General features: G+C 46.7%; 1 protein-coding gene across 1 annotated transcript in view; it reads right to left on the bottom strand.

Annotated features, from left to right (window-relative positions):
- GABBR2 (gamma-aminobutyric acid type B receptor subunit 2) overlaps positions 1-19148 on the bottom strand; it is a 422124-nt gene that overhangs the window by 104748 nt on the left and 298228 nt on the right. Inside the window, exons 8-9 of the mRNA XM_016961310.3 lie at positions 12778-12838; positions 874-954 (exon numbers count right to left, since the gene is read on the bottom strand). Coding sequence (XP_016816799.1) covers positions 874-954; positions 12778-12838 — 142 coding nt within the window. The remainder of the gene's footprint in view (positions 1-873; positions 955-12777; positions 12839-19148) is intronic.

The following is a 19148-nucleotide window of genomic DNA, read 5'->3' as shown; positions in this document are numbered from 1 at the left end:
TCTACCTGTCCATCTATCCACTCACCCACCCACCCACATACCTATCCATCTATCCATCCATCTGCCCATTCACACACCCATCCATGCATCCACCCAACCATCCATCCATCCATCCATCCATCCATCCATCCATCCATCCACACACCCACTCATCCACTCAACCATCCATCCATCCACTCATCCACCAGCCCACCCACCCATCCATCCATCCATCCACTTGATCAATTCATTTTGTCATTAAATACCACCAAGTCTCCAACACGCGTCAGACCTTGGCTGGTGCCAGGAATTTAAAGTTAAATAGGATCCAGTCAGGGGCTCATAGCTGAATCACCTAGTAATATCAATGTAAAGTGACAGTGGCCATAAGAGAGGCAGAGAAAAAAGACTGGAAGCAAAGAGAAGGGAGTCATTAGCTCAGTTAGATGGCAATTAAGGAAGATTGCACAGAAGAGGTGTCATTTGAGCTGGTTATAGAAGCTGAAGAGGAGTTCTCTAGCAGAGGAGAAGAAATAATCTTCTAGGAAGAGCAGCAGATAGACAGGCCTTATTGCCAACCCAGTCAAACCCTTTGCCAGAGGAGAAGATAGACCTAAATTTAGCAGGGCTACATTTAAAAAGAATTACTCCTGGCCATCCAATGGTTTAAACACCTCAGTGTGCACTTCATACAAACGCTAGTGACCCATGCCAGGTGCTGGAGCCCATACAAGTGATTGGAGCCCTGTGCTCAACGATTGAGTGTATGTGTTGAGGATGTTCCCTTGACCCCATGAAGCCAAGGATGCTGAGCTTGTCCCTAACCCTTAGACAATGTCCAGGCTTGGGAGCAACTGGGCAGGCCCCTTCCTCTGAGAAGCCCACCTGCCTTACCTTGGAATCTGATGGTGTCATTGATGATCTCCAGTGTGTCGGCCACAGCGTTGTACTCTCCCACCTTCACCTCCCTGCTGTCTGTGGGGAGCAAAAGACAGTGGCCAGTTAGACTGGGATCTGGGTTTGTGTCTGGGTGCTCCTATTCCAGGCTCTTGCTCCCCTCACAGGCCCTGGATATATTCTTGCAGGCTTCCCTTCTCCAATGCCTCTTCTGGTTAGAATCACAAAACTTCTAACCTGATCTAGGCTGGAACATTCTCTTGTATTGTCTCTGTCTCATCAACTGGTTGTCCATCCTTTGCTTCACACCTCAAAGATGGGGAGCCCAGGCTCCCTACAACTGTACTCTGTCTGGTACCAAGTTCTTCCTGGTCACTGAGCTGAAATGTTTCCCTGTAACATTCCCCCTGCTCAACTGGCTCTGCCCTCTAGAACCACACAGACCATTTTTGCTCCATCTTCCCTAGGATAGGCCCAGATACTTGAAGACAAAGACAGGACAGTCTGCTGATACCACCCCCCAACTCCTCTTTACAGAACAGCACTTCAATCTCCCTGCTCCCCCACCCCAGCCCCTCCTTGGGCCACATTCCATAAAGTCAGTCTTTCTGTAGAGTGTAGATCCAAGGACTGACCAGTGCACTTTTGGCATGATTTGGTCAGCAGCAAGTAGAGGCCACCATCCCTTCCCTCATTCTGGAGTTCACATTGCTATTATATGCATCCTTAGGTTGAATTAGCATCTTTCAGAAGCCACATTGCTCTGCTGTGTCATACTAAGCATAATCTCCCACTGCCCTTGGCTCCTTGCACTTGTTCAGTGTGTTTTTAAACCCAAGTGGTGCATTCAAATTTGCTCTCAACCTTCTTACAGTTCTTGGTGTGTTTAGTTCATTGTTTTGGTCATCGTCAAGGATAAAGATGATGAGGACTGGCCCAGAGTGGTGGCAGAAGAAATGGAAATGGGGATCAGATTTAAGCAAGGTTTCTTTTTTCCAGGTAAAATCAGGACAACTGAGTGATCAAATGGGAGATGAAGAAGAGGGGGACCAAGGTCATCCAAGGTTCTGGTGGGGATGAGGAATTTCAGTTCCCATCTCTGAGCAGGGAACCCAGGAGGGGTTCAAATACAAGGGGAAGAATAATGAGTTCCATCTTGGATGTGCTGAGCCTGGGATGCCTGTGGAGCATCAAGGCAGAGATGCTCTTGAGTCTAGAGCTGAGGGGAGAGGTGTGGCTGGGGGGCGAGCAGGAGTCATCGGCATGGAAGATGGGAATCGGAGTTCGAGGCAGGAATGAGACCCCCAGGGAAAGTGAGCCAAGTGAAAAGAGGAGAGCATCAAGTGCAGACTCTGGAGGAGCCCTGACCCCTGGGGTGGGCAGAGCAGAGACTGGGAAGGGGTGACCAGGATGCAGGAGTAGGGTGTTGGGAGGGAGTGGGCATCTTAGAAGCCAAGGAAAGGCACACCTTCACCGTGGAGCTGGCTGCAGTGTCACATGCCACAGAGAGGCTGGGAGAAGACCCTTGAGCAGGGTCTGAGGATCTGGCATCTGGGAGGATACCAGTGAACATGGATGAAGCAGATTTAGGGAAAGGTTGTGGTTAGAAGGATGGAGCAAGGGGCAGTGAGTTTGAGGGCAGAGATAGGGCACTCAGGGAAGAGCAGGCTTGAGAATGGTGGGGAGCAGGTAGGAAGGGCTGGGGGTACTGACCGAGCCTCTATAGTGTGCTGGATCAGTGCTATTTTATGTACATTTTCTTGCCTAGCTAAAACAGTGTGTGGAGGAGGTGGTCTCAGTCCCACCTTAAAGACAAGGAGACGGAGGCTCAGACAGCTTGTGGCTTTGCCTAGGGCCCCAGTGGTAATAAGAATAGAGGCCAGACTCAAACCCTGGACATTTTCCATAGCCCATGCTTTTCCCTGACATGGGGGTGCCTCGATGGGATTCCTGAGAGGTGACAGTTTGTGCCGAGTGCCCACTTCATGGACCACCTGTGCCTCCTGAATGTGGGAAGCGCAAAGAGGAGGATCGTCCACCCATCCCCAGATGAAGGCCTCTGTGAAGTGCAGGCGGGTCCCTTCCAGAGCTGCAGACCCTGGCCAGCAAAATGCCTGGAGTTTATATAGGAATTCCAAGGCACACCCTGAGGAAGTGCCTCCTGGGGCTCGAGCTCTAAGGGAATTTCTTTGCAGAAATGCAGGTGCACTGCTGGCCCTTAGAAACATTCAGAAAACAGAACAGGGAATCCCCTGGGCCACACTTCTGCCTGTGTTCCTCTGACCGTGGGTGGTGGAAACAGGGGCTGTAAAAGTCACTTCCTTCTCCCCACAAGGGTCCTCGCCATTTAGGGGGCATCACACTGAGCAAGCGGCTGTTGCTTACCTGGGTCACCCGGCCCCTAAATGTCACATTAGCAGAATCTGCTGGGGGGCTCCAGCATCCCTGCTTTGGCCTTTTGAAGTCCTGAGCCCTGCAGATGCCCCAATCAGGTCCTGCTGCTCAGAGGAGGCCCTGATTTATTTATTTGAGGCAGGGAGGCAGCGCATGAAATATGCAGGTTGATCAGAATCAATCATCAAGAGTGGGGAATGGTGTGGCTGGCACCCCACCGCACCCCGGCCACACAGCCCGCCCCTCTGACTCACATACGCTGCTGTATGCACCGTCCCATGGCACTGAAATAATACTCAGCTTCCCACCGACCCTAATCACCATAATCTCTCCCTGGGGGCAATGTTGGAGGCTCACAGGCGCTTCACAAGTTCCTGCATTTAATGCTCATGGCAAACCATGAATTGGGCATAATTCATCCTGGTCTAAAGAGGCAGGAGGAGCCTCAAATAGGTTAAGTACCCACTCAGAGCCACGTGCTCAGCAGCGACCCAGTGGGCAACTGAACATGGGTCTCCTAGTTCTGAATTCAGCATACTTTTACCCCCATACTGAGCAGGGCTGCCAATCATTCAGCCCACATTTGTTGAGTGCCTACTGCATGCCAGGCTCAGCTCATGGTATTTCATGATAAAGCATCTCTCAAAAGCAGCACTGCAGGTGGTGGGAAGTTAAAGTCATTCCCATGTCCTCAAGCCAGGTGGCCTTGGACATCCTGGATGCTGGAGAGATGTTGATACTAAATCCTCTAGTTTTATCATTTCATTCATTCATTCAACAGACATTACTGGACACCCATTACGTGCCAGGCTCTGGGCTAGGGGCCAGAGATATAGAGATTTTTTTTTTAAATCACAATTTCAGATCTTGCATGACTGTATCTGTAAACTGGGAAGTTTAGAATTGATAAGAGGGTTAAAGACGAGAATATATGCCAAGTTCCTAGCTTGGAACCTAACTCACGGTAAGTGTCCAATAAATTACGGTTATTTTATTCATGATGAAAGTAACTGTGGGCTCTATGTGAAGTTCCCAAGAAATATCTTCATATTTTCTTCCTGCCATCTGTTCCTCACCATGGTTCCTCCACTTGGGAGGTGGCTTTCCCTCCCTTTAACAAGTTAACCTGTCCAAACCCTACCTGCCTCTTCCAGGAAGCCTTCCCTGAGTACTGTTCCTCCCTTCCCAGTGTCCTAGTTGCTGTGGACTCAGGGCTCTGTGCATGACAGCTCTTCATGTAGAAGCCATGTCCTATGTGTGTCCAGGGCTTCTGATTCCTGCTGGCTAGCCTTGCTTCTGTTGTCCCAGGCAGTATAAGGTCTCATCCCCTGCACTCTGCTCAGGGTGCCTCCTGGGTCTGCAGATGGAAGGACTGTGTCCCCTGTATTCTTGCATTCACCCACAGTCCAGCCAGGTGGTAGCCATGATAGGCACACAGCCCTCTCAGCTTTTAACTCTTGGGCTTGTTGTTAACTCCACTGTGCAAACAAGGTCAACCGGTCTATATGTGGATATGTCTATATCCAGTCTGTATCCAATCTTATTTGGGGTGGGTGTAATAACTGCCAGGGGTAGACTTGTCTTCTCACTTGGTTCTGGCTCCAAATTGGGGGAGTCAGAATGTGTCCTTTAGAATTTGATTGTTGTTGAAAACACGCACACTGAGACACAATGTATAACTCTGGGGTATGAAACAAAAGATGATCTTGGCTCAACAAAAATAAAAGATTCTATAAATGTACTCAATTCTAGGACACCCCCTCCCAAACTCAGGCATAGAAAAGAGCTCTGAGCTAGAAGACAGGAGCCCCCAAGCTGGTGCTGGCTTTGCGGTCACTCTGAGTAGCCCTGGGGAAGTCCCATCCCCAACCTGGGTCTTGCTAAGTGAGGGGGCTGCATGGGAGATCTCTGTAGCCCCAAACTCCTGTTCAATGATCCTGCAATTGCTTGGAAAGGTCCTCCTCATTCCAAGCTAAAACCTGCTCTGTGTGACGTCCCCTCATGGGTCCTGGGTCTGTGCTGGGGCCCCAGATCACTTCGGCTCCTGCTCCTGACCATCCTTCAGACTTGGAACCTGGCAACCATGGGCCTCAACTCTGCTCTTCCCCAGGATGAACAGCCATTTCTCAGGAAGTGATTTTTCACTTCCACCCCATCCCAATCTGCTCCCTCTCCCTCTCCCAGCATTACCTCTCAGCAGCATAGAACAGAGATAGACTTTGTGCTCTACTGTCACAAACAATATGCTATTGCCACATTTTTCATAAGTTTAGTTAACTGACCTTTGTTTTGAGATTTTTAACAGGCTAGGTGGACATTGGCCAAATACCCTGGGGTACAGTAACTGCCAGGGGTAGATGTGTCCATCGATCTAGGCAAACTGGCCCAAGGACAAGAGCTAAGTACCTGAGGAGACCCAGGTCATATGCAATAGGCTGTCTACCCTGGGAGCACTTTTTCTCTTCTTCTTGGCAACCTCCCTCAGGTCCTTCAGAATTCATCTTGGGGCCGGGTGTAGTGGCTCATGCCTGTAATCCCAGGACTTTGGGAGGCCGAGGTGGGCAGATCATGAGGTCAGGAGTTCAAGACCAGCCTGGTCAACATGGTGAAACCCCATCTCTACTAAAAATACTAAAATTAGCCAGGCATGGTGGCACATGCCTGTAATCTTGGCTATCTGGGAGGCTGAGGCAGGAGAATTGCTTGAACCTGGGACGGATGTTGCAGTGGGCTGAGATTGTGCCACTGAACTCCAGCCTGGGTGACAAAGCAAGACTCCATCTCAAAAAAAAAAAAAAAAATTCATCTTGGATCCCACTGCTCTCAGATATCCTTCCTAGATTCTGCCAGGTAGACCTGAGTGCCCTCCTCTGAATGCCCACAGCTGCCTGTGCCATCACTTATCACGCATCACACTTTGCTGTTGTCTGTGTCTGCTCCTCATTGCACTGGGTGGGCTGTGGGCTCCCTGAGGGCAAGGATTGCATCTTACCCCACTCAGCCCCACCAACCCCCATACCCAACCAGTGCCAGCCAGCACCTGGCAGGTAGGGGGTCACTTGCTAGGAGTGACAGGAAATAATTGTTGAGAAACTTCAAAAGCACAAACCTTAGGACAAAAACCAAAAGGGTTTATCTACATCAAAATTAAGACTTCTGCTCAACCAGGACTTGAAGGTAGTTTGTAGACAAGCGACAGAATGGGAGAAGATACTTGCAAAGCCTAAAGCCAATAAGGGATTGATACCTAGCTTATGTAAGGAACTTCTGCAGACCAACAAGAAAAAGACAGTAACTTCAAAATAAAAATGGTCAAAGGGCTGGGTGCGGTGGCTCACACCTGTGATCCCAGCACTTTGGGAGGCTGAGATAGCAGGAGGATCGCTTCAGGCCACGAGTTTGAGACCTGCTTGGGCAACATAGCAAGACTCCCACCTCCATGAAAAAAAAAAAAAAAAAACCTAGCCAGGCATGGTGGTGCATGCCTGTAGTTCAGCTATTTGGGAGGCTGAGGAAGGAGGATGGCTTACACCTGGGAGTTCAAGGCTGCAATGAGCTATGATTGTGCCACTGTACTCCACCCCAGGCAACAGAGGGAGACCCTGTCTTTTTTTTTTTTTTTAAAAAAAAAAAAAGAAAAAAGATCAAAGGATCAGAACAGACAATTAACAAATGACTAATAAGCACAGAAAGAAATATCCAAACTCATTAGGAATCAGAGAAATGATACTTAAAGTCACAATATGATATTACTTTATACTTTTAGACTGTCAAAAAATGAGGGATCCAGGAAATCCCAAATGTGGGTGGTAGGTAGGGACACAGGAATCCTCTGCCAGTGGGTGTGGATATGGGCATGGCCATTCTGCAGAGCAACCTGGCAGGTTTTGGGCATGTTCAATGTGCACACAGATTCTGACTCAGCAATTCTGCTCTTGGAAACCTGTCCTAAGGAAATTCCCAGTTGGGTCCATAAGGGAACATGTATAAGGACATTTATTATTTGTGAGGGTGGAGAGTTGAAAGTGACCTGGGTGTCTGTCCCAGGGGCCTGGATGGGTGAAGTGATGGATGCACCCCACTATGGCTCCTGCAGGGAGCAGGGAGGAGCCATGCCTAGAGGCACACCCAGGACCATGGAGATGTCTTTAGAAACAAAGTGTTGAGTGGAAAAAACAAAAACAGAACAGAAAAGATACCTAAGCCAGTGGCACTGATGTACATAGCAACAAGCATCTTGCAAGCACACACACAAACACAATATGGGGTGTTTGCCTTTCCTTGGGGGAGGTAGGAGTGGGATATGGGAATAAGTGAGGGAAATAAGGGGGATAAATGGACACACAAGAGGGACTTTCATGGACCAACGACAATGACTGCCCATGAAATGAGGTGTGCGAATTGTGTCCTAAAGAAGCGCGACTGCACTTTTCTCAAGAAATTCCTCAGGGGAGAGTGTAAATCTGGGGTCACTGTTAAGAGTGCCCAAGAGAGAAGGAAGCCAACAGTTGTTATGACCCTTCTCTGTGCCAGTCACCGAGACAGGAACATCACAGTCTCACATCATCAGGTTCTCAGTCACTCTCAAGGCAAGGAAAATGATCATCTTTTATTTATTTACTTATTTTTAACTGAAATGAAGGCTCAAAGAGACCAAGCTTCTTTGCCTATCTGTCAATGATCAGGAATGTCTGCTTCAAGCCTATATACTTTCCACATGAGAGGGAATGAGTTCCCCATCACTGGAGGCATTCAAGCAGTGGGAATGTTGTATAGGAGAATCAGGGCTCCCTTCAATATGGAGAGTCAATGGCTCAACAAAACCCAATACCTGTAAAATATGCTGTCTTTTGGGCCACCTTTCTTAGGCTCCCTGAAAGGCAAATCCTGGAACATGAGGGCTGGGAGGTGTCAAGGCTAGGGTCAAGCTGGAAAAGAGTCCACATTCCCGTGTGTCCTCTGGTTCCTGCTTGTCCACAACCCTGCTGGTATACCCTGAAGGATTATGGACTATGACTTCACTCTTTAATTATATCAAGTTGAGTGACAGTCTGACGAAATGGCCTTTCCAGACCCATGACTTGGTGAAGCGAGCTACAATTGCAGGCCTTGACAGAGGAAAAGGTTATTAAAAATCAGCCTCAAGAGTCTCAAAGTAGGGTCAAACTAGCCCTGAAAGTATTCTAGTAGGTTCTGGGAAATAATCTTCCTGCTTTCATAAGCACTGGCATTCGGCCAGAGAGATTATGAAGCCCTGGAGGATCGGGGACTGTATCTTATTCAACTTGGTTTTCTCCAGAGGACTTGGTAAAGCGCCTGGCAGATGCTCAGGAAATGCGCACTGAATACAACCGTATCTGTTACCCTGAAGACCAAATGGTAATTAATGTCTGCAAATGGGAAGGACAAGTCTCCCTTTCACTAGGTACGTTCTGAATGACAATTATGTCGTTAGAGTGAAGGAAGACCCCTTTCCTTCAAATCAGGTGCCAAAATATAAAACTCCAAAGCCTGAGCCCTTTATGTTGCATAGAAGCAGTGTGAAATTCAAGCACATTATCATTCCCCGAGATTCTTACAAATAGGCCTAATGAAGGCAGGGTCGGTGAGTTGGAGCGGCAGATGCTGAGTTTTCTCTAAGAACAGCATAAACAAGGCTCTAATCACGGCTTCACTCAACTTCCTTCCCTGCTGCAAATTCAGAGCCATGTTTAGACTTCGGCAGTAACATGGATACTTTTTTTCTCTTAAGGGGAAAAAAGCCAATTCTCTAGTATTCATCCTCATCTACACGTGGTGTCGTGAAAATCAGCCATGGCATCAGGGAGGAGCATGGAACCTGGAGATGAAAGGGGTTCAGGGCTGAGGTGTGTGCCCAACAGGATGCTAATACCTGCCTTACCTACGGCCAAGGGTGGCTCCCTAAGTATAGCACCTGCCTGAGATGAGGGGAAGAAGGCATGCAGTTTATTTGGAAGGTGATCCTAGGATGCACTGTTAGTGGTGTGGGTAAGTGAGGCAGGGAAGGGAGCCAGGACAAGGTGCATGAGTGAGCAGGTTTCTTTGTGGGCAACCGAGGCTCAGTCCCACTGTGGGAGCTCTGGGAAAAGAGCCAAACACACCTGGGAGTTGCCTCACCCAAGGGGAAAGGATGCTGGGGTATTTATCCTCCCCTTCTCATCCGTCACTGACACAGGGCTGCTCCTGGAGGCATTAACTCCCTGGATGGCTCATCGCACAGCTTGGACGGCCTATTCAGTAATCCATCCTGGTAGATAAGGCACCTCTGAAACCCTTTACATTTGGAAAACCAACTGTTGTGTTGATACGCACATGCCCCCTGCATTCTGGTGGCTCATTTCAGTCCTAAAATAACACAAGGTCCCTCTATTGGAGCAAGAGGATCAATGTCTGTTTGAAAAAACATGTAGGCCAGGCGCAGTGGCTCACGCCTGTAATCTCAGCACTTTGGGAGGCCAAGGTGGGCAGATTGCAAGGTCAGGAGTTCGAGACCAGCCTGGCCATATGGTGAAACCCCATCTCTACTAAAAATACAAAAATTAGCTGGGCATGGTGGCACGAGCCTGTAGTCCCAGCTACTCGGGAGGCTGAGGCAGAAGAATCACTCAAACCCAGGAGGCAGAGGTTGCAGTGAGCCGAGATTGTGCCACTGCACTCCAGCCTGGGTGACGGAGTGAGACTCCGTCTCAAAAAAAAAAAAAAAAAAAAAAAAAAAAAAAAAAAAAATCATGTAAACAGGAGCATCTGGCCTTTATTGAAAGCCCAGCTGTGACCCTCAAGAAAAGCTGGACACAAATGCAGAGAGGGTGAGGGGAGCACACTTGTGCCTGGGTGTCCGTGGGAATGTGCAGAAGAGCAAGCTGAGGTCCAGTCCCAGCTCTGCCACTAGCCAGCTGTGTGTCCCTGGGAGACACTACTCATCCCTGGACCTCAGTTTCCCCATTTATACCATGAATTCTGGAATGAGATCATCGCTAAGGCCCTGCCCTGTATCACCTCCTAAACATCACTAAGTGCAGGGAGCCGCTATTAGGGGTAAATGGCAGACAAAAAAGCAGCCAGGGGGTTTCAGCACTTCAGGGAAACCTGAATTTGCTCCAGAAAGGTGTCATAATGTTGACAAGGTGCTAATCATAACTGCTACTTACCTGCTGAGAAAAAATATATATATATACATATATATAAATATATTGTATGTATAGTTAAATATACACATACTTTCTCATTTAGTTTTTCCCATATTCCATGAAGGTAGTTAGGATTATACTCCTATTTTACAGATGAGGACAATCAAGGCTCAGAGAGGCGAAGTCGCTTGCCTGAAATTCTACAGTGAGGAAGTGACTGGATCTCGGGTGGGTCGACCCACAAAGCGCAAGCTCTGAACTGCTGTTTGCTGTACTGCCTTCCTTATAAATCCAGATATGCCTAAATAGTGACTGAAGCTGGTGTTTAAACCTAACGTATGAAAAAAAAAAGGCAATACAATTGGCATGCACTGGTAGCTGTGATCAGCCAATCCTTATTTTACAAAATACTTTCTTAGAATGATATAATTTTGAGAACTGGAAATGAGACAAGAGAATTTAGTTGCAATCACTCAAAAAAAAAAAAAAAAGTAAGTATCTTTGCCAAGATGCTTACTTTGTTCAACCAATGAAGAGGTAAAATTTAACAAATGGAAAAATAATTACGTTTGCCTAAAATTACATCTTTTGTGCACGCCAGAGAGCTGGCACGCGTTTCAATTACCTGCCACAGAAAGATGAATGGGTATGTCTACAAGATTGCATTACAGAGCGATAGCGCTGAAGAACACCTCTCCTGATTGATCTGAATCCTGGTGGGATTTGTCTGAATGAATCTGAATAACTCACTTTAATTTCTTGCTTTCCCCTGGATGGCGCTGGGATCTGCTCAAAGTGAGTGGGCACAGCAGGCACCACTCTTGTTTCTGGGTTTTCCAGAAACACTTGGCTGCTCAAGAACACTGTATTGATGAGAGGTTCATCTAGTCGTTTTGGCTAATCACCCCGCTAATGGCTGTACTGGTCTGCCTCAAGGAATGCCCAGCCCTGTTCCTCAAGGATGCTCCTCACATGGCCCTTGTCTGCACCTCCGTTTTTTCCTCATCACACAAAGAAATTGGTATGGATGGTTTCTGAGGCCCTTCTGACAGCAACAGAAAGTTCAACGCATGACCCGGTTTCTTCAAAAAATAAATGTTCTGTAAAAAGTGGTGGGTTATAATAGATGAAAAGAGACTAAAGAGATACTTCAAGCAGATGCAATGGGTGGAATTTGTGTGGATTTTCCAACAAATCATCTGTGAAGACATCTTTGAGATGATTAGGGGATCCACACAGACTGGGAAATTAAACGATATTAAGAATTGTTTAATGTTTTAGGTGTGATAATAGTACTGTGATTATATTATAAAACCTCCCTATCCAAAAAAATGCATACTGAAGTATTTATAGAATGAGATGAGATCATGTCTAGGAGCTGCTTTAAAACACTACAGCAAAAAAAGGGGGGATGGGGTGAGTCAAAATGAAAGAAGATTGGCAAAATGTCGATAATGATTGAAACTGCCTATTGGGCACATGGGGGTTCATGATGCTGTTCTCTCTACTTTAGAGTCTGTTTGAACATCTCTAAAATCAAAACCAAAAACAGCTGGGTGCCACTGTTGCATGTCTGTGGTCCCAGCTACTTAGGAGGCTGAGGTGGGAGGACTGCCTGGGCCAAGGAGTTTGAGGCTGCAGTATGCTATGAACGCATGTGTGGATTGCCACTGCACTCCAGCCAGGGCAACATACTGAGACCCTTTCTCTACAAAAAACACCCAAAACCCCACAACAATGCAAAGGTCCTCAGAATACTAACTTAATCCCCACCACTCATAATCTCATAAACCTTTTAGAGTCATGCAGGAAGGCAGAATAGGCCAGGGAAGCACGGTTATCCCTAGGGATCCATGGAGGATTGGTTCCAGGATCCCTTGAGGATTCCAAAATCCCCCAACGACCAAGTCCCTGATATAAAATGGGGTAGTATTTGCCTATACACTACACACATCCTCCCATATACTTTAAATCATCTCTAGATTTCTTACAATGCCTAATAAAATGTAAATAGTTGTTATACTCTATTGTTTAGGGAATAACGACAAGAAAAAAAAAGTCTGTATGTGTTTGGTACAGACGGAATCATCCATTTTTTTCCTGAATAGTTTCAGTCTTCAGCTGGCTGAATCAACAGACGTGGAACCCATGGAGATGGAGGGCTGATCATGATGCGGCTGAGAAAAAATATTCCAAATAGGTTGAAACTAATGTTTTCAGAAAAGCGTTTTCAATTGGCTCTGCTTTCTTTTACCTGGAACATCACACTTGCATTCCTTTTGATGTATTATATTGCATAAAACAACATCCCTGAATCTAAATTTTATCAGCTAGAAAGAATAAGCATCAAAATGCCTACCTTGAAATTGAGTAAATTTAATGGTCCCCATTCTCTCCCCATTCCGGAATACAACTTGACCCTAAAAACAAAACAAAACAAATCAAACAAGAATAAAAGAGAAATGTCACATTAGCCCAAACGCCACTGATCTCACAGCAATTCATTAACTGTACAATGCGATTATTAATACTGGAGGAAAAACAGATTCCCGCTGGACCACAGATGAAAATCAAACTAATTGTTTTTAAATTGGTTGTGACTTTATCTGGTTAATTTGAGGAGAACAAAATCAATAATGGAACTAACACATGTGAATTGAAGCCAAGATAAGCATCATCATGATCACCATGACTATTAATTAAACACCCACGTGTCCGTGCTGTAATGGGGACGGCGTCTTCTGGGGTGCTGGAAAGATGACGGCCAAGGTGAGGCCCTTTGGGCCCGGCCCTGACTCCTCTCCCTGCACCCCACCCATAAAGATATGGGGTATTGCTGAGTCTGCTTGGCTTCAGGACCAGAAGGGTGCTAGAGGTCTGTTGGTATTTCTTATTAGGAATAGAGAATGTTTTTCTAAGTTTTTCCTGAATGGTGACGTCAGTCCCAATTATAACCAAGCTATGGTGCAGCAAAAAACTAAGCTTCTTGAGCCAGCGAGAACTGACTAGTGTCACAGGCAGCTGATTGCCCCTCATTAGGGACCTTGGGGGCTAAACATAGCGTTATCTTCTGCATCTGCCCTGCTGGCTTCCACATGCTTGGCTAAATAAACCAGGAATTTAGAGATGGAATGTCATCTCTTCTTTCTGATTTATGGCCCACCTAAAATTCTGCAGCCATACGAGGAAATTGACACACACTATATCACTGAATCTTCATGCCAAACGTAAGTGATAAGGGGATGACCCCCATTTTGCAGATCAAGAAACTGAAACTGAGAGAGGTTATGGACTTCACACAAGGTCATTGTAAGTGAGGCTGCTGGGATTCAAATGCAGGTTTAATTTTAATGTCCATGCTACTTCACTGTAGCATGTTGCTCTTGATCGAGAAATAAGTTTCTTCCTGTCTTTTCATTATTGTGAAATTAGGGAAAAGAAATGGTTTTAAAGGTATCCTGCTTTTCTCTCACTGTTATGCTTTTGTGTCATCAGGCAACAGCACAGACAATACTCTGGGTTCCACCGAAGTCTTGGGAGAAAACCCCAGGAAGCATTTTTCCTTAGGCGGAAACCTAAAGACTGAAGCCCTGCAGCTTCCAGAATAAAGGGGGATCGCTCAGCCTGATCCCAGAATGAGAAACACCTTCCAAGGCCACCTGGACACCTTTTTGAAACCCTGAAGACAGCTGTGAGTAGTATCAGTTTGAAACTAACGCCCACCGAATTCTATATTCAGGTGATGGTAAGCAACTCCCTGGAGTGTGAAAACACTTCAACCAAGGTGAGACAGGAGCTGTGATTTTTATTTTGAGGGACAATTGAAAATCACAAAACACCTTCTAAAAGGATCATTTTTATGTAAATGGACCACTTTGCCTGAGTGGGAAAGGCTGTCTACAAGGAGAAATTTTTTTTTTGTCTGACAGGATGGAGATCTCATTTACCAATCTTCTGCCAAGCTTTGAAGAATTCCACAGGTGTCTAGATTTAAAATGTGCACAAATTCTGCAGACTCTTTATTAGTGCAATTACAAAGTGTGTGGAATGGTATTCAAAGCTTCCATGTAATGATATAGGAGTGGGGGTGAGAAGAGCCTTCCTTTACTTTGTGAACAAAACTAGTCCACCTTTGAAGCAAGATCTGTCATACTTTATTTTACTAAATATAACTATTTTTTACTAACAGGAAATCCTCCCATCTCTTTGATTTCTCCTTAATTTCTCAGGTGGTACAGTGGAAGTAGGCCAGCGTGTCTCACAAACTGGGTTCAGTCCTCTCTCAGGCAAGTTCCAGAACATCTCTGAATTATGGACCAAGCACAGGTCCTGGTACAGGACAGGTGCTCAGCAAATGGCAGTAGTAATTTTTATTTAAACATGTTTAATAGTGGGGAGCTGAAATCAAAAGATGTTAAGCACCAGAGAGCTTTCCAGCCCTTGGGAAGCGAGTTTCAACTCTCAGGTGATTTCAGCTGGCAAAGTGGAAACCACTGGGCCCCCAGCCCACGATGTCTTCATCTCCCAGAATCATCAGCCCCCAAATGACTGACTTCCCAAACAACACGAGACACTGTGCATTCTGCCTACCGATGAGAGAAAGTAGAGGGCTTCTGTGACTGGGGTGACGAAGTGCTGATGGAGACACGGATGTGTAACTGGCTATGTTGAGGGTCTGCATCAGGGTCACCATGGCATCTGTTGGGTTTGACTGGTGAAGCCATCCCGGCTACCCTAAGTACTGCCGACTGGATAGGAGACCACTGTGCCAGCCGAGACAGCCTTGACAAGACCAGGTATGAGGGAGGCCACAGGCCAGTCAGGTGGTTCTCAAGAAGTTCTGCCCAATAGGTGTCCCCCTTATTAAAAGGTGGTCAATTTACAACATTCCAAAAATATTTACCTACTGCGTGCTCAATACCCTTCTAGGGACTGATGCCTGCTCTTGGAGAGCTTTTTATTTGATTAGGAGGGATAGCAGAAACAAGTCCTCCAATGCTTAAGAAATTTCAGTTAGTGATGAATGCTATGAGAAGATCAAAAGGGTGATGGGAAAGGGAAGTCGTTTTTTTATTTTTTATTTTTTTGAGACAGTGTCTCGCTCTGTTATCCAGGCTGGAGTGCAGTTGTGCGATCTTGGCTTACTGCAGCCTCCACCTCCTGGGTTCAGGCGACCCTCCTGCCTCAGCCTGCGATTACAGGCACACACATCATTACACCCAGGTAATTTACTAGGGGTGCTGCTTTAGTTGGGTAGTTAGGGAAGACTCCGCTCAAGACGTTATAAGAGAGCTGAGACCTATCTGGAAAGAAGGAAATATTCTAGCCAGAGGGAAAAGCCAGGGCCAAGTCCCTCAGGTGGGGAAGAGCTTGGAATGTTCAAGGAACAGAAAAGGCCAGCATGGCCGGAACACAGTAAGGGAGGCAGGGTGGTGGCTGGGTGGTGGCAGATGCATAGGTGGACAGGGGCCAGGCCACATTGCCCCCGGAGACCACGACAAAGGGTCTGGACATGACTCTAAGTGTAATGAACAGCGATGAGGGTGGGGAGGTGAAGCGGAGCAGCCTGTGATGTGATTTCAGGTTGGAGAAGATTGCACTGTCTGTGGGGTACAGAATGGATGGTAGTGTGGCAAACGCGGAAGCAGAGACTCTGGAAGCTCTGGATCAGTAATCCAGGTGTGAGAGGATGGTGGTTTCAGTGAGGCTGGTGGCCAGACTCTGTCCCTCCCCAGCTCAGACTGCATGGCAAATGTAGCTAAGCACCGAGCCCAGGGCAGCGCCTGTCTTCCGTTTGACTCCTCTTATCCTGTGTGGTGGATGCCAGGGGTGCGCCCAGACACCCCGCTCAGGATGGAGGCCCTCCTCCCCAGCGGCTAGCATCTGGCTCCTGTTGAGATGCCTTGCACCCAATCAGAGCTATGTTAGTTCAGGTTATGTCCCCTCCCTGGGGGCAACCTGCAGCTAGCAGTCAGTGTGAAGGGTCATGGATCTAGCCCTGCTGCCTCAATTCAGGACAGCTGTGAAGGACCATGGAATCCCGAGGTCCCCTGGGATTGGCTGAGCTCATGATTGCCACTGCATCACATTTTGACTTCTCCCGCTGCCCAACACTACTTGGCTTCCTCCCTTCCAGCTTCTGTTCCTGAAAACATATCCTGATAAACTTCCTGTATGCAAATCTTTGTCTCAGAGCCTGTTTTCTGGGTAACCCTGTCTCAGACACCCTGTCATCAAAGGTTGCTGGGACTGGCTCTTTCTTGCTACCTGAAGGAGCTGAGCAACAGGGCATGGTGGGAACAGATGGGGCAATGCTGCCACTAGATGCTTTCAGAGCCACCGTGGCCTGCAGTTCAGCCAGGGGAGCCAGGCCAGCTTCAATTCCTAACACCCCAGCTTGAGCTGGAATTTTTTTTTTTTTTTTGGTTTCCCTCCCACAAAGGTTGCACTTCTCCCAGCACATGTAGTCTTTATGTAGAGATAAATGTCATGACTCTCCTTAAGCTTTTGTCTTGTGCAATTCCAGGGCTGTAACAGAATCATCACATTCATTCGAGACCAATCCAGGTGATGAGTTAAATTCTAAGGCAAGGGAGTTTGGTAACTCTGGCCGGGGTGGGGGCTGATAACCGTCTGGTGGCTCACAGTTCACACTCACTCTTCTACACTCTCCTCCTTGTGGCAGGGACTGGAAGCCCTGAAACCACATTTCCCAGAATCGCCTGCCAGCTGGTTTCCATTTAGGGAAGCGGTCATGGGAGATTAGAAAGAACGCATAAGCATGCATGAGGGAAAAGCTTTTTTTTTTTTTTTTTCTTCCTCTGCTCTGGTTGCAGCAAGGGGAGCTACGAGTGACTGCAGGTGTCTGTAGGGCCCAGCAGCTTCTGATTCCTGAACCGCTGGAATGTGGGGGCCCCTGGCTGCATGCTCAGTGGCCAGAGATAGGGCCCCAAAAATAGCAGAAACAGCAGCAGCAGGAGCCTCGGAGGCCTGTCTACCTGGGCTTTCCCTCCATTATCTCATTTGTATTCCAAATCTGCTCTGTGGTCATTTTTATAAATTCCCTGGAAGTAAGATCTGGTATCAATCAACATCCAGTCAAGAAAACAAAAACCACTTCAGGCATTTCAGGGGCAATGGCAACATCACTTTCCTTTTCATTCTTCCTGCCCGAGGGGCATGGCAATTTTCTGAAGAACTGTATCTGCGATAACAGTCTCTACCTGTTTTCCTCCACCATCCCTTCCGACAAAGTTGTAACCAGTTCCCTGTATGAAATCTCCCTCTGAAATGCCTGAAATGGTTTGTGTTTTCTCCACTGGATGGTGATTGATAATGGATTCTAACTTTCAAGGAGTTTATAAGAATGACCACAGAGCAGATTTGGAATACAAATAAAATCACAGAAGGGAAAGTTCCAAGTGGATAACTTATAAGGATTTTTTTTCCCCCTGAAAGAGATGTTGCTAACGTCAAAGAAAGCAGTCTGTTTCATTAAAGTCAATCCAAACTAATAGTTCAGGTTTAATTGGGAGCCATAAAGCTGCATTTTCTCCTTCAGCAAAATCTTCAGAATGTATAGGGTAACTTACGGATAAAACCCTAAGTTTTGGCGTTTGCCAACAAGAGTAAATATTGCCATCCATGTGAGCTTGGATGCTCATTGAGCATTTCTGAGCATCAATTCTTCTACTTGAAAAATAGTAAGAACAATACAAATTTCTCAGGGTTGTTTCTGAGAATTAAAGAAGATAATTATGAAATGAGAATAGCCAGGGATGGGGCACAGCAAGGGGTAACTTATTGTAAAGGGTAACTGTTATTGTAATGCCTTGAGTTAGTAAAATCCCATTTTTTTTGTTTTGTTTTGAGACAGGGTATTGCTCTGCTGCCCAGGCTAGAGAGTAGTGGTACAATCATAGCTCACTGAAACCTCGAGCTCCTGGGCTTGAGTGATCCTTCCACCTCAGCCTCCCAAGTAGCTGGGACCATAGGTGCTTGTCACCGCAACCAGCTAATTTTTAAAACAATTTATTTGTTGTTGAGATAGGGGTCTCAGTATGTTGCCCAAGCAGGTCTCAAACTCCCGGCCTCAAATGATCATCCCACCTCGGCTGCCCTGAAAAGTGCTGGGATTATAGTTGTAAACCACTGCACCCGGCTGCAAAATCCCATCTGCTGTCAGTTCAGAATCCCCAGAAAAGTTAGTGGGGAGTAAAATGGACACTAAGGATTCTAGAAGCCAGTAGGATTTAACAGCCTCCTCTTAGAAAAACTAATTCTCTGTTTTCATTGTTCATCTTTAATACTTAACTACTAAGCATGAGTAAAATTCACTCCAACAAGTTTATGAGTCTTATAGGTTAAGCCCTTTGTTGGGGCCTCTCTTTTTTCCTTCTTAAATTTCACAGTGGAAGGCAGAGATACTCTCCCTGAGAACATGATCTGGTGTAGGGTCAGAGAGGCAAGAAGGGGAGCTTTCATGCTTCAGCCAGTGTTACAGGCAACGCCTGGGCAGGGGCGTGAAGCTACTCTGAGTGAAGACTCGCTGGGCTCAGCCTAATATTCTGGAGCCCTGGGCCTACTGAGGGACAGTCTCTGCAGATCACAGTGTACTTAGGGAAGGATTTTCTTCCTAAATATGACTCTAGACTGCACTCTTATCTCCGGGTTGTCGAGTGTGCCTTTGGGAGGTGTGAGCATGCATCCTCACTGAGGATTTGACTTGTG

The sequence above is a fragment of the Pan troglodytes genome, chromosome 11 (genome assembly GCF_028858775.2).
Source record: "Pan troglodytes isolate AG18354 chromosome 11, NHGRI_mPanTro3-v2.0_pri, whole genome shotgun sequence".
Classification (NCBI taxonomy): domain Eukaryota; kingdom Metazoa; phylum Chordata; class Mammalia; order Primates; family Hominidae; genus Pan; species Pan troglodytes.
The sequence above is the reverse complement of the archived record's forward strand: the minus strand, read 5'-3'. Positions and strand labels throughout refer to the sequence as shown.